The sequence below is a fragment of the Corvus kubaryi genome, unplaced genomic scaffold (genome assembly GCF_017639235.1).
Source record: "Corvus kubaryi isolate FWS band 111438036 unplaced genomic scaffold, C.kubaryi_AGA036_p1.0 split1-65, whole genome shotgun sequence".
Lineage (NCBI taxonomy): Eukaryota > Metazoa > Chordata > Aves > Passeriformes > Corvidae > Corvus > Corvus kubaryi.
Genome location: NW_024582080.1, coordinates 2,305,491 through 2,320,451, shown reverse-complemented (window position 1 = coordinate 2,320,451; position 14,961 = coordinate 2,305,491). Strand labels below are relative to the sequence as shown.

Here is a 14,961-nt window from a genome sequence, read left to right as displayed (position 1 = left end):
GGGTGCCTGGAAACAGCATTCTCCTTTGCTAAGCTTTAAGGGAAATTCCAGCAAGTTATGTTTACATCTGGGAGCCTCAGAGCAGAGACAAGCATATGCTTGAGAAGCAAAAAATCCAGAAAATACTGCCATAAACAATTCATAACATTGACCTTTCTTTAGCATTACAGTAACAATAATAGATTGATTTCCTGTACTGGAGTTTTCCAGAAATGACTGATTGATTGTACACCTATGTTATCTGCTGTCAGCAATCTTACATATCTTTCTTTATATTTTTTTCCCCTTTTCTTCCCTCTTCTTGCAGAATCAGAGCAAAAACATTTCAAAAGCTGAAATAATACTGAGGTTTGCATTTCAAACCTCGATCACTGTGCTGAGCATTGCATGCCCTTGCTCTTTAGGCCTGGCTACCCCCACAGCTGTAATGGTGGGCACAGGAGTGGCTGCACAGAATGGTATTCTCATCAAGGGTGGAAAACCCCTGGAAATGGCACATCAGGTGAATAGTTCATTCTGTACTTTCGTAGCTTACCCAGCTATTGCTACATGAAATATAATTGCCCAGGAAATCCTGCAGGTCCAAAGGAAGACAGGAAGACTGGAAACTTTTTTTTTTAATTGATTGCTGCTCGTTAAGGTAAAGAAGACAAATCTGACCTTCTTTCTTCAAAGTAGTCACAGCAAAGTGTTGAGAGCCAACAGATCCTACAAGCTCATGACTGTGAGGTTCCTAATCCTCTGCAAGGCCTCAGAGGTTTCTGACTTTTGCACTTTCTTCACCTCTTCTGCAAAAGAGCCCAATAATCTGGTGGGGTTTTTTCTTTCCTCAGAGAGCTGTTGTGAAATGCATACTGTCTCTGATCAGTAGTTTAAGATGTAGAATGTAAGAAAAAAAAGATTTGAAGCTGTTTTAGTATATAGACAAGAAAGATAGAAGGGAGGCAGAAAAAACCTTCATAGACACAAAAATTATGAGAAGAGAAGGAAGAGGTTGAAGGAGAAGGAGGTTTGACATGTCCACAGCCGCTGAAAAGAATATGAATTGAAGCCATGCTATATTAGACATATGCAGAACATTTTAAGGGAGGAGGATGGTAACAGCAAGTTAATCAGATTGATAATTCTTATTCTTACTGGACCAATAGTTTTTCCAAGGCTCTGTGAAAAAAAAAACCAAACCAAAAAGACTGCTAACTAATGCTAGGAGTTTTTACCTTTTGGATCCATGCAAGGCTGTGGTCAGGACTTCAAAAATTAGGTGACCTGTTGGATTCTGCAAGGTTGGTGTGTTGGAATAGCTGGATATGGAAGAAGTGCCTACTTTGATAAGTTTTTTGGGTTTTGTGTTTTTTCTCTGCTATGTTTATTTTGAGGATTAGAATTGACTTTATCTTTGGTTTCCAGTATATGTGGGGCTGTGTTTTTTGGTTCATTTCTGATTCCTCAAGACCCATTGGCCTGGCTGACAAGTGATGGCTGAGTTTGGTGACTAGCATGACATCAGTTTTGCTTAGGTTGTTGTTTCTTGAACTTTTTGCACTCTTTGCATCTTCTTTATCATGAAACCACTTCCTCAGTCATCTTTCCTCAGTGTTATTTTTAATTGTTTAGAACTGCAGTCATAAAAGCCCTCTTTGCATCACATACCTAGTGGTAAAAGTGATTAAGGTGCCCATTAAATGAATCCTGTGTGTGAATGCATGTACTGTCCTTTGTGTATGCATCTCAGTCCTACATTACACTGAGATCCTGATATGGGCACAGAATGATCTTGTAGCTTTATTAGAAATGAATAAGAAAGTATAAGGAGACCTACTATACAGGTAGTTCAATGTATATACAGGAATCCCTGCTTCTGTAGGTTTATTCTGTCTTTGTGTGGGTAAAAGTCTTGACTGTATTTGTGTGCCATAAACATACAAGCATCCCTGTGCTTGCAGGGCTTAGGCAGTAACTCTGGTTTATTTCTTGCAGATCAAGACTGTGATGTTTGATAAAACTGGGACCATCACCTGTGGAGTTCCTAAAGTCATGAGGGTGCTTTTGATGGGAGACACAGCCATGCTCCCCCTGAAGAAGGTACTGGCAGTTGTTGGTACAGCAGAAGCCAGCAGCGAGCATCCTTTAGGAATGGCTGTCACTAAATACTGCAAAGAGGTACTTAGCCTTCTTATTTCATCCAAGGCCTGAAGCCATCTGTGAAAATGCAGCAATGTTGTATAAAATCATCAGGTCCCAGAGGAAAAGGCCTGCCTAAACAGTAACAGGCAGGAAAGCTGGGAGATTGCATGGTTGTGCATCTTGGTCTGGACATTACCAGAAGGTGTATTACCAGAAGTGGTTTTTTCTGCTAACACTGGAAGCAAGATCTTACTAAGTTTATCTTGATCTAATGAGAAAATAAGGAATATATGCAGGAAGAATACTTAAAATAACATAATGAAGCAAATGTGTGTAGTGACATTTCATATGTTACCTGACTGTAGTCACTTCTATTAGTCACTTGCTCATTTGAATAAATTAGGCAAAAGGCTTTAAAGCTTGAATATTAAACTGTGATATTTGTGAGTTTCACAAATGAATGAATACATTACTCAAGTCTTTGCAAATTTTACATATGCTCAGAGGTCATTTATATATTTCATGTGTTCCTCAAGCTTCAGGAAGAAGGAAAACACAAGTCATAGTGAAAATAGGAAGCCTGTGTAAATAAGCAATTTATGTCTGCTAAGGAAAGTCATTAATTGGTTCAGGTCAAAAATAATTTTAAAAAAATGTCAAACTTACTAGATCTTTCAGTGATAAAATTTAGAAATAAAAACATAAATTTAGAAGGAAAAAGAGAATATAAGCAATGAACCAGTTGCCTTTCTTGTATTTTACATTTTCTATTTAAATTTGTTTTAGTACCCTGACACTTCTGTAGTCATCCCATGCAGCAGTTATTACTGGATCATGGGCTTCTATGAATTGTAATGCTATACTGTTGGCTGATGTTGTTACCACCTGCCTTATCATCCCTGTGTTTTAAGGTCACTAAAAGGTACATATAGTTCCAACTTCCAGAGACAACCCAGAATAACTTGTTTATAAATTAATATTTTCTCCATTCTTTTTGTAACTCATAGGATCCTGATAATGCCTTTTCTCATCTTGAAGGTACTCACTGCCTTCTCTCCCTAACTCAACAGAAAAACCCAGTTTCCCTAACATCCAGACAGATCCCTCCAGGAATTAGATACAGTTTTTCACTGTACTTTTACATATATATAAAAGGTCTGATCCACCACAGTCAATTGTCTGTGAGGTCAACTAAAGTTGCATCTTTTAGAAGCTGCATGGCTTAATGTTATAATACTTCTCTATAATTCCTAGTCTTGGCCAAGGTCATGAATCCCCAGTCTAATTGTTTCAACCTTGAACTACCAGAAAAAGCTGTTCCTTATGGTTTGCTGGTGCTAGTGCTGAGACCTGGCTGTGATCTGTTTGGCTGCCCTTTTCTAGAAGTCTTAGCCACAGCACACCCAGAGCATTCTTATTTTTAGTTCTGTGCTGCTGATACTCCAGGCTAGTTTTCAATTGGTCAGTCATTATCAAGAGGAGGAATGAGGTCTCTTTTTGGCAAGAGTTATCTAATATTTGTGCCCCATGTGGGCAGGACAGACTGATGATGGCCTCTGGTTACATTTGCAGGAGCTTGGCACTGAGAGCCTGGGATACTGCACTGACTTCCAGGCAGTCCCAGGCTGTGGTATCAGCTGCAAGGTCGGAGGAGTTGAGGCCATTCTTGGCAGTGAGCTGGATGTTAACATCAGTGGGGATAGCAGTGCTCCTCTGGGAGATAACGCAGTGATCACGCTCTTGGAATCACAAGGTGAGTCTGCCCCTGCTGCCCCTGTTCCAGCTGCAATGTGAGAGAGAATGAATCAACAGCACCAACCACCTGCCAAACTATGTACAAGAAAAGGTAGATTTGGGACAGAAGGAAGCAAAGAACAGGAGGGACAAAAATGTGCCTTAACAAAAATTAAAGCTCTCTCTGCAACTCTCTGCAACTCTGCAATTCAGAAACTTAAATGAGAATTAGGTACAGTGTTGGGTACTTGAAAATTCCATACCATACATAGACAATAAGGCATACCCAGAAATACTCCTTTTGGACAGAGGAATGGTCCAGCAGATAGCAAAGTTTGCTGTTTAGCATTATCTCCCCATTTAGAGCAAACTTTTTATATCCTACCCTTTAGTTCCATATTAACTTGGACCTTTTGTTTCCTGTTCATATTTTTGATTAGGCCAATAGGTTTGTTTCAGACTCTCTGGAAGCCACTTTGCTATTTTGTAGTGTAGGAGAGAAAGAAAAGGTATTTAAAGCCTTCCTTAAGAAGCTCATCAGTTCTCTTCAGAAGGCTGTGCTGCTCTTGACCTTTTTGAGAAAGCTATTAGAAGAATTAAATGGAATAAGAACTTCAATCATCAGAACTGTGCCATTTGTGAACGGTGTTAATGTAGTATTTTCTCACCTGCTCATATGGTTCTTGTGAAGTTGGATTGAATTCATAATGAGGGGCACTGTTTGTTAGAACAACACTACTTTTTTTCTTGTCAGAAATGGCCTTTATGTTTGAAAGTCATTAGTTGTGAGAACAAAGCAGGATGGCATTTACTAAATGTGCATACTGCACTTATTCAGAGAAACAATGCCAACTGGCAAAGGCAAACACAGGCAAACACTTCCATTAAGTCCATGACGCAGTTCTGTGTGTAAACAGGCACAGATCGAGTCTTGAATGAGAAAAGTTTTTTGAGGCTGCCTTCAGGCAGTGACTACGCCTAATTTGTCTTCCTCAAACATCTCTGCTTGTGTACACTGCTTTTGAGATGCTAATTTTTCTTTTTGTCTGTGCACAAAGGTCCATCAGCTTCTCAGAAATACTCGGTGTTGATTGGAAATCGTGAGTGGATGCGACGCAATGGCTTGAATATTAGAAATGATGTAAATGATGCAATGACAAACCATGAAATGAAAGGACAGACTGCCATACTAGTGGCTATAGATGGTAACTGCTCTTCCTTAGAGTGTCTTAATAAATACAAGTAAATCGTGCTGTGGAATGGATGAAAACAATCTGGAGCAGTTGATCACTGGCTTAGTGTCAAGAAACCACTAATCTTTTAGTGCAGAACTGCTTTTGAACTGTGAAGTATTAAGGTGTTCTTAAAAGAAGCTTGTACCACAGAACAGTGTTTATAAGATTTTGTTGTGTAGTTTTTAATTTAAGAATTAATTTTTGAACCCCCTGCTGTCTAGGATCATTGTTCAAAAAAGCAGTGCCAATACAGTGCCATGTTCAATCCTTAGTTTACACCAGTTAAGGATCATGGACCAATCTATTGCATCACTGGTTTCAAAACTTGCAATGAATAAACATGGTGAATCATCAGATCAGTCAAGTATAATAGATTAGACTAAATGAGTTTTGCCAGTGGGGTTCTGTTCTGTGCTATGCAGAAAAAGATCCCGGACAATACCTTGATATGAGAAATGATTCCACTGGTGATAGATTGCCTGTGCACCTGTGATCTCCAAATGAGGCCTATGATTCATATATGGAACAAACATTCTTGGTGCTCCTAGAGAGCAGTTTTGAAAGGCATTTGCTTGTGAAGGAAGTGTGGATGCACCTTTGAGTCAATGTACTGGAATGCAAGACTTCTCAATTAAAGTAATTAATTCTAGTAGAGATCCAACCCTGAAAGACTAGGGAACATAAAACCGGACTCTATATGCTTCCTCTTGGAGGAGTGGCTTCAATATCTGACCTGGGCACAAAAACTAACACTTTCTCTGCCCCACTATCATATTTGTCCATACCATAAAGCATAGGAGTCAGGCATGTTTAAAAGCTACTCTCCTCTTCTGCTCTTCTTCCTGATCCCTAAATATCAAAGGTGCTTATTTTTTGATCTGAAGCAGGCAAATGATGAAGAGACTATAAGTGAGAAAACTGCAGGCATGAGTGTCAATATTGCCCAGAATGTGTTATTTCACAAGCTGCTACAGTGTGATGGAGGGGGAGCCCTGTTCTCTTGCTGCCACAGCTCTCTCTGACAGAGGATGTTTTTATTTGTGCAGGTATGTTGTGTGGAATGATCGCAATAGCAGACACTGTCAAGCAGGAGGCGGCCCTTGCTGTGCACACACTGCAAAGCATGGGAATAGACGTGGTGCTGATAACAGGAGACAACAGGAAAACTGCAAAAGCCATTGCTACTCAGGTATCTGCTTCTCTGTGTTTCAAAAAGCTGCATGATGAGGTTCTAAAACTCTGGCTTGCCCCAGTGAATTTGAAGCAGGAACTTCAGTTTCCCTGGATACATTAAATGAAGACTAACTTTTCTTGAACTGGACTGAAAATCAGGTCAAGTCCTAGGGCATAGTAGAGGCCAGTGGCTGCATTAAGATTCCACTGAAGACATGCAGTCTGTACTTCTCCAGTGGAGTAGCTTCTTGCAGTAATTTTGGTTGATGTACTGAACTGTACTGTTCCCTTTGCTGAAAGGCAGACCTGTTTAGTTAGTGATGAAGGAAAGTTTCTTGAAGGTCCAGGTCGGTCACAGTTAGAGAAGTGTGGATTTGTCATATCTTAAAGGGCAACATTAACAATATGTATTATTGTTAAGAAGCATGGCAGTCTAAAGGAGGCTGGGTTCATATGAGATTTCCCTGATCTCAAACTATAAATGAAAAGTCAAATTGTCACTCTACCTTGCTATGTTTCCACCTTCTCAATCTTCCTTTCCCTCTTTCCCTTTGCATTGGTCTACTTCTAATCTCACCATGTGCCACTTTGCTTTCCTCAGGTATTACACCACACAGCTGACTCAGCCAGCACTGTGGTATGCACATTCTTCTGGGCTGTGAGGTCTGTTTTGCTTCTCCATGTGATTCTTTAATCCTCCTCCTGTTGTGTTTCACACTTTTCCTTTAGTGTTCAGTTATGGTAAAGTGCTTTCCCACCCAATTTTCTTTGTCAAGGGAAAAAAGTCTTTCAGAAACAAGCTTGAATTTGTGGTTCCAGAAACTAAGATGAATGTTTTAAACAAGCGTAGTCTGTGTCGACCTACATTTTTATTGAATTTTTGGAGCATACTTACTTTCCAATGGAAGGAAATGGACAGCAGTTCTAAAAACGTTATAAAATGTTACTTTTTAAAGGGTTAAAAGAGAGCTTCTGTCTTACATGGTGAAAAGCTGCTTCTGCCTGGTAAGGCAGCCAAACAAAGGGCATTATCCCAGCACTGTTTAATACACTCATCTATTTTTAAACTACAACACTAGATCTGTTGGTAGCAACTCACATTAGTTGAGATGTGGATAAGTTGAAGCATTTAGCCAGCCATCTGCTTTATTTTTATGATCTCCCTGAGACTTGCACATACTTGTTGTCTCTGTGTTTCCCCTGCTGTAACTGCTTGATCATACAGGGTTCCTGTGTTGCATTATCTGCTTGAAGTCTCTGCAAAGTGATCTGGATAGGCTGGATTGATCAGCTGAGGCCAGTTGTGTGAGGTTCAAAAAGGCAAAGTGCCAGGTCCTGCACTTGTGTCACAACAACCCCTGCAGCACTACAGGCTGGGGGCAGAGTGGCTGAAAAGCTGCTCAGCAGAAAAGGACCTGGGGGTGCTGGTCAACAGCAGCTGAACGTGAGCCAGGGTGTGCCCAGGTGGCCAAGAAGGCCAATGGCATCCTGGCCTGTATCAGCAATAGTGTGGCCAGCAGGACCAAGGGAAGTGGTAGAGTCATCACCCCTGAAGGTATTTAAAAGACATGCAGATGTGGCACTCGGGGGCGTGATTTAGTGGTGGACTTGTTGTTCCTGAGTTAACAGTTGGATTTCATGATTTTCCAACTTAATCTATTCTAGGATTCTTAGATTTCACTGAAACTTTTATTGGTGCATCATGCAGCATGATTAGCTGAAAGCTCCAGAAGCCATGCAGGGCATGATGCTAAGGGCAGAGTATGGTTTGCCAGCATCTCTGCAGTAGGAGGGACTGTAATCAGCCCCGTTCTTATGCCAAAGGCACATTGCTCTTCAGTTTTCTGTGTGTCTTGCAAGTGTTGCCTTCACCATAATCAATTTGGTTGATTCTCCTGTTTGCCCTTCACCTAGAACAGCAAAGGGCTCTTCCTTTCAACTTGAAGCATGTCACCAACTGGGTGTCTTTCTTTGTATGTAGGTTGGGATCAAAAAAGTCTTTGCGGAGGTGCTTCCTTCTCACAAGGTTGCAAAGGTCCAGGAACTCCAAAATGGAAAGAAGAAGGTTGCAATGGTTGGTGATGGAGTCAACGATTCCCCTGCACTAGCCAGGGCTGATGTTGGAATTGCAATTGGAACGGGCACCGATGTTGCCATTGAAGCTGCAGATGTTGTTCTTATCCGAGTGAGCATTACAGTTTTGACCTGTCCTCTTTTATCACTGACACTCTTCTTTTTGATTTAGTGTTCTGAAGACTGCATGTGGAAAACTTTCAGTGCTCTTCTGTCTTGCAGAATGATTTACTGGATGTAGTTGCCAGTATTCACTTATCGAAGAGAACAGTTCGAAGGATACGGATAAATCTGATTCTTGCCTTAATTTATAATATGCTTGGAATACCCATAGCAGCAGGTATGTGACTGCCAGAGCTCAGCTTGTCAAAGACAGCAGCACAGCTGATCTCTGTGGTGCCTCTTGTAGGATTGATTCCCTGCTCAAGGAACTGAGGAGAGGTTCCTAGATTACTTAAAACTTCGCAGAAGGCAAAAGAAATACTTTCTTTTTCATATTTTTTATCTTTTTGCTTGCCTCTTGGGAATAAATACTTCTAGATGAAATGAAAACCATGCTCTTACTTCATATAGCAGTACTTGGGGATTAGTTTCTGTATATTCAAACCCATCTTTAATCAGGTGTACCATCCCACTTTTGGGTGTTCCCTTTTATTCACCCTGAATGGCACATTTTCTCTCCTACTGCTTGTATTCCCTATGCCTCTGTCAGACATCTTTTCATGCTCCAAATTCCTACTTAAAACTTACTTAAAGTATTCCTTGTTTTGTTTATGAGTAACTTCTCCCTCCTTTTCCCATACTATTGCCTTGTCTTTCTGTTGCCTTTGCTGTGTTTCATATGTGCAGAATATCTGGAAGGGACAAATAGTCTTACCCTGTGGCTGCAGTCTTGTAGCTGTATTGGTGCAAAGGTCATCCCTTGCAATGGAAGGGACATGTTTAGTAGTAAGTGAGTAAATACATATATTGATCTAGTTGTGTTTATGGAGGTCTCAGCAAGCTGTGTTGTAGAACTGCTGATCTGTTCTATGATATGCAGGAATGGAAATGCCCGTGCTGGGATGAGCAGCTCTGGCTCATGTCCATAATTTTTTTTGCTAGGTGTGTTCATGCCTGTTGGCCTCGTGCTTCAGCCTTGGATGGGATCAGCTGCAATGGCAGCTTCTTCTGTGTCTGTCCTGCTGTCTTCCCTGCAGCTGAAATGGCAAGTTGTCTTGTGTTTATCTGCTGGGGAACTGTGGCAGTACTGAGGCTGGGACTCAAGTGAGACACTGCTTTGGGTTTCTACATCTAAAAGTACCTGAAAGTCCATTAGCTTGGGGTTGTTGTGTCTAATCCTTGGCTCCAAAAGAGACAACTGTCACTATTATGAACTTACCTGGACTAAGACAGTATGGAGTATCCTTTACTTAGCAGCTAAAAGTGTGACTGCATGTCACCTGGGCCCATGTGGTGGAGTTCTAATTCAATACCAAGTAAAGTAATGATCAGGATTTTTTGCTGTGAATATCAAATGAACAATTAGTTTGAAAGATAATTCTCCATAATGTAACAGTAGATTTTAAAAGAAATATTCGTACCTGTTTGGTTTTTATTTTTGTCTATTTAAATTAGCCAGAGAGAAACAGGGAAGTGGTGTATTTATTCTTTTGCACCTTGCTACAGATAAGGCATCTTTCTTTATTCTTTAGGAAGCAAACCAATTTCTGAACTATAGCAAGATTTTTCAAGTTCTATTCATTTTAATGCTACATTTTTGGGTGCCCTTTTTGGCAGTTACAGTGGACCTGTTCTTAACAGCATAGAAAGCAAACACTTTTCAAGAGTAAGACTCTTTATGGTGTCTGAAATTGGTCCAAACCTTCACATATTTTTACTGTACCTGGCATCTTCTGTATGTTACAGTACAGTACAGTGCAGTATAGTATAAACTAATATAGGAAATCTGTTATTACATCATGTTTCTAATCCTGCAAATGCTCAATGAGACCACAATGTAAAATACAAATGACATACATACATGTCTGTTTGCAGAACCAGCCCTACCACTACAGGATTCTCATCCTAAAAGGTTTCTGTGTATAGTTATCCAGAAGATGAGAACTTTCTATTAAGGGATTCCTTAATTCTTCTTTTCTTTTGACCTTGTGCTGATTGCATGAATGTCACACACCATTGTGGGTAGATATTGAGAACCCCCTAAAAAATATTTGGCTTCAGACTTATGGAAGATGTATTACAGTAACTCTTTAGGATAATAATCTTTCTTGAAGCTTTGGATCAGGTGAATAGAACTTCAAAGAACACAATAGTACATATATATGTGAAGAAGACCATGCACACTTGCCATTGCTGGGATTTGACTTAGTATACATTGAATCAGAAAGTGATTTTTGGGTCATTGAGTCCATTCACCTGCAGTTCTCTTCTCTGAGTCTTCTCATAATTCAGCAAACTCATAATTTTTCTTAAAGAACCTCACTTTGAGAGTCCATCTCTTTTACTATTGAAATGTTTTTATGCCATGTGACGAGTACTCTTAGCCATTAACACTATGCCTGGAGTGCATGGAATCATAGAATCATCCAGGCTGGAAAAGACCTTTAAGATCACTGAGTCCAACCATTAACCTGGCACCACCAAGTTCACCACTAAACCGTGTCCCTCCCTAAACACAACAGAAGAGTGCTCAATCAGTGGTATGTGGTCTTGAATGACTGAAAACTCAGATCAGAGACATCTTGAGCAGTGTTCTGCATTTCTCCATCATCCTCCCTGATCTTTCTGTGCTTGTCTTGGCTTGAGAGAATTAGCAGGTTCAAATTCAAGTAGTAATAAAAATTATTATTTTGTAACTGATTTTTGAGACCATCACATTCTTGACACCACACATTTTAAATTAATTGTTTGTGAGCTATTAAATAAGAAACTTAATTTAAACATATGTAATTCATCTATAAATGTATTTTTTCTATATAAACATTTTCAATACATTTAGGTTATCAGTAGTTTCTGATTTGTTCTAGTGCCAGATGCTTCTACACATTGACCTCTTGTTTTTAACATCTTTTCTCTTTCTCCTCTTAGTTACAAGAAGCCAGACACAGAAAGGTATGAAGCACAAGCTCAAGGCCGCATGAAGCCACTCACTCCTTCTCAAATCAGTGTTCACATTGGAATGGACGATAGGAGGAGGGATTCTTCCAAAGCATCTCCCTGGGATCAGACTAGCCAAGTGTCCCTCTCTTCCTTGGCTTCAGACAGGCTGCCAAGAGGCAATGGTTTTATTGAGGAGGAAGGGGGCAAGTGGTCATTGCTCATAAATGGAGCAGATGAAGAACAGTACATCTGAAGCACTGGACTCTTGGTACAGGGGGAGATGTTCCTCCCCACCACTGAGGGGAAGGACTGATACTTCATCAACAGCTTCAGTGTTGTAAGTGAAGTATTTCTTCAGCTCATAAGACATTTGCAACTCAGCTCAGAGTTGGGTTGTATGGATTGTGGATTTTTTTCAGGTCACCAGTTATTTCTAGTTACGGAAATAATCTGTGGCACTATAATGAACTGGCTTGTTTGCACACAGCATTTTGTGAAATAATGTAAAATTGTAATTTTCGGAGTTTCTGAAAAAGAATTTCTTTCTCTGTGACTCTTTGCTAGGAACCAAATGTCATACTTTTCACTCTTTTAAACTTTATTACTTCAAGACTGCATGAAGCAAAAGTATTTTCAGAGCTGCCAAATATAAATTTCTGTCTAAATGAAATTAGCAATGGCATAAGGAACTCTGTAGTCGGAAGTTGAATTTTTACACAGAATTGTAACTAGACATGTCACTGTGAGAACACTTTGTGTTTAGAATTCATGGCATCTCCTGAGACAAAAAGTGCTTTGTTGTTTCACCTACTATAACTCTCTGAAAGGTCTTTTTCAAAGATTTTCACTTGCTTTGAGGTATTGCATCCTTTTGATGCACATTTCTATTGCTCTCCTAGATTTTCTCTTTTGCTCCTTATGAGGCCTTTTCCCCTTTTTCTTGCACAAGAGGTCTTCTATGAGTTATCATTATGCTTACAGATATTCCTGTCTGGGACAAACTCCTTGAAGTTACCAGGAATCTTTACATTCCTATTGAAGTCCATAAAGGCAGAACAATTCCTGGTCCCAGTTATCCAAGATACCTTGCACGACCCAGGGAAGCTCCTAAGAGTTGGGCAGTTGTCTGTCTCTTTCCTTTGACAGAGTGAAGAATTTATGCCAGTGTGAGCAAAGGTGGTATTTACCTTGGTATGACTGAGCAGAACTAGCACTGGTGTGACTCCAGCATAGCTGCACAGAGTGAGTTTATTGCATAGCTTAACCCCAACTTGCTGGTTGCTTAAAATGGAGCTAAAAGTTTAAATTATAAAATGGCCTTAAAGGGGGCTTCTATTTGCTATCATATAAATAAATGCCAGGACTTGAACTAAGAAAATTTGTAATTTAAATTTGTATTTATGTTTTGCATTGGTTTTAGTTCCCCTCTTTACTTCGGTGAGAAATCAAAGTGCTGGACGACCCTTTTTTGCTTTAACATCTTTACCAAAGCTTGCAGTAATTTCATCCCTGTGGATGTCAGCTTCACCCCTTAATACTTTTTACAGTCAGGACAGTAGGAATCAACAGCTTTGGTGCACTGGATCCAGGCCCAGAGTGCTGTGTTGTCCAGGTGTGGGACTCTGATGTAAGCAAAGTTTTATAGTCTAATTTAGAAAGAAGAGGAAATACTGTGCTAAACAAAATTCAATAACTACTTCTTTTCATTGACTGAAATATAGAGCTGTTTCCAACACAGGTTCAAATCCTGCTTCTCCTAATGTAAAAATGAAAAACAAGTCAGAGAGGAAAAGAATTGTGCTTAAAGCATTGGACAGGTCTTCCTATTTTCTCAGCAGTGTCTTAAATTACAAACCAGTTTTAAAACTCTATGCAGGTAGAGATTGCTTTCACAGCGCACACACACTTTTCAAACATGCCATAGATGCATGTCCCTATGAGAAAGAAGGTCTGACATTTCACTATTCTGTGTTTTCTTACCAGTTCTTACAGTAAAAATATGTTGGGGGGTTTTTTGTTTGTTTTTTTCTTTTTCAAATCAAACAAATAACTGTGTGTCTTTGTTTTTCTTTTTTCTTGAAGGGTTCAGAATAAAAAGAGCATAAACAGAGGTTGTTGGATTGCAGGATACATATGTATGAGGGTTTGTGACTGCTTTGTGATCTGTTTCAGGGAAGATATTTAGGAGGGAAAAAGAGACTGTGTTGTATTATGTTGAGGCAGGTGAGATTGCAGGCATGCTAAAGGGTGGAAATAGAATTCAGAATCCTCTTGGGAAATTGGACAGAACTAGCAAAGTTTGCAAACAGAGCAGAGAGGAATTAAAGGTCAATGCCGCTGGAAAAGGTCAGCTGGTTGTCTGGCATTCATTTTGTGACCCATTCTAACAACAGAGCAATGCTGCAAAATGAAGAGAAACATAGAGACGTATAAAGACTGTATCACCCATATGACATAAAATACCTCGTTGTGCTCTGGAGAGGCATCAGCTGAAATATCAGGTCTAGTTTTATATGTCATACTTGTTAGGAAAAAACAGGCAGTTCTGAGAAGAGCAATGGGATTTAACAGAAATCTAGAAAGCGTCAGAATATATGAGAATGAGAAATACAAGAAGATTGAATGAGTTTGAGTAGGTTTACCTACAGAATACCATAAGGAAGTACAGGTCTCAAGACACAAAGAGAACGATTTATTCCTCTCATCTTTTCAGTGTCTTTTATGTTCATGGTGACTAGAACAAGAACATAATAGGCTTATTGAACCAAAGAATATTTAGATTAGTCACTAGGGAGGAACTGTATAACAGGAAAGATTGTGGAGCACTGGAAGAGATTGCAGAGGGGGGCTCTTCAGATGCACATGGCAATCAGGCACATATTTGGTGATAATGTGTTAGCCAGAGGTGAATCCTGCCTTGGGGCAGGCAGCTGCCCTACTCCAGCTCCTGAGCTCCCCAGATGGGCTTTCTCTTATTCTGTGAAAGTAATATGAACTGGAAAATTACTGGAGCAGAGGACTGACAGCACTATCCTGCTCTCAAGAGGTGCTGAAGAACCGGAAGAAAGATTGACTTATTTCATAATTTGAAATTAACTGGTAAATATGTTAAGGTTTGCTAATTATATTTGCATAATGTCTTAGACTTCAAACTGCTGTGAAACTTGCATAAATCATAGAATGGTTTGGGTTGAAAGAATCCTTAGAATTCATCTAGTCCAGCACCCCTGCCATGGGCAGGGACACCTTCCACTAGACTGGGTCGCTCAGAGCTCCATCCAACCTGGTCTTGAACACTTCCAGGGATGGGGCATCCACAACTTCTCTGGGCAACCTGTTCCACTGTCTCACCACCCTCATAGTAAATAATTTCTTCCTAATATTTAATGTAAACCTACCCTCTGTCAGTTTAAAGCCATTCCCCCTTGTCTAATCACTCCATGCCCTTGTCAAAAGTCCCTCTCCAGCTCCCTCTGTAGGCACTGGAGGGTGCTCTAAGGTCTCCTTGGAGCCTTCTCGC

The 14,961-nt window shown here is 40.1% G+C and overlaps 1 protein-coding gene across 7 annotated transcripts in view; it reads left to right on the top strand.

The window, feature by feature from the left end:
• ATP7B (ATPase copper transporting beta) overlaps positions 1–13,575 on the top strand; it is a 43,192-nt gene extending 29,617 nt beyond the window's left edge. For 6 of the 7 annotated variants that reach the window (XM_042014215.1, XM_042014219.1, XM_042014217.1 and 3 more), the window contains exons 13-21: positions 308–502; positions 1,978–2,160; positions 3,697–3,877; positions 4,917–5,063; positions 6,140–6,282; positions 8,248–8,451; positions 8,562–8,679; positions 9,444–9,546; positions 11,430–13,575. In XM_042014215.1, coding sequence (XP_041870149.1) covers positions 308–502; positions 1,978–2,160; positions 3,697–3,877; positions 4,917–5,063; positions 6,140–6,282; positions 8,248–8,451; positions 8,562–8,679; positions 9,444–9,546; positions 11,430–11,694 — 1,539 coding nt within the window. In that variant the 3' untranslated portion in view covers positions 11,695–13,575. Of the gene's footprint in view, positions 1–307; positions 503–1,977; positions 2,161–3,696; positions 3,878–4,916; positions 5,064–6,139; positions 6,283–6,867; positions 8,452–8,561; positions 8,680–9,443; positions 9,547–11,429 lie in introns of those variants that run through there. The other variant, XM_042014218.1, reaches the window with a different exon arrangement.
• Positions 13,576–14,961: the final 1,386 nt, after the last annotated feature.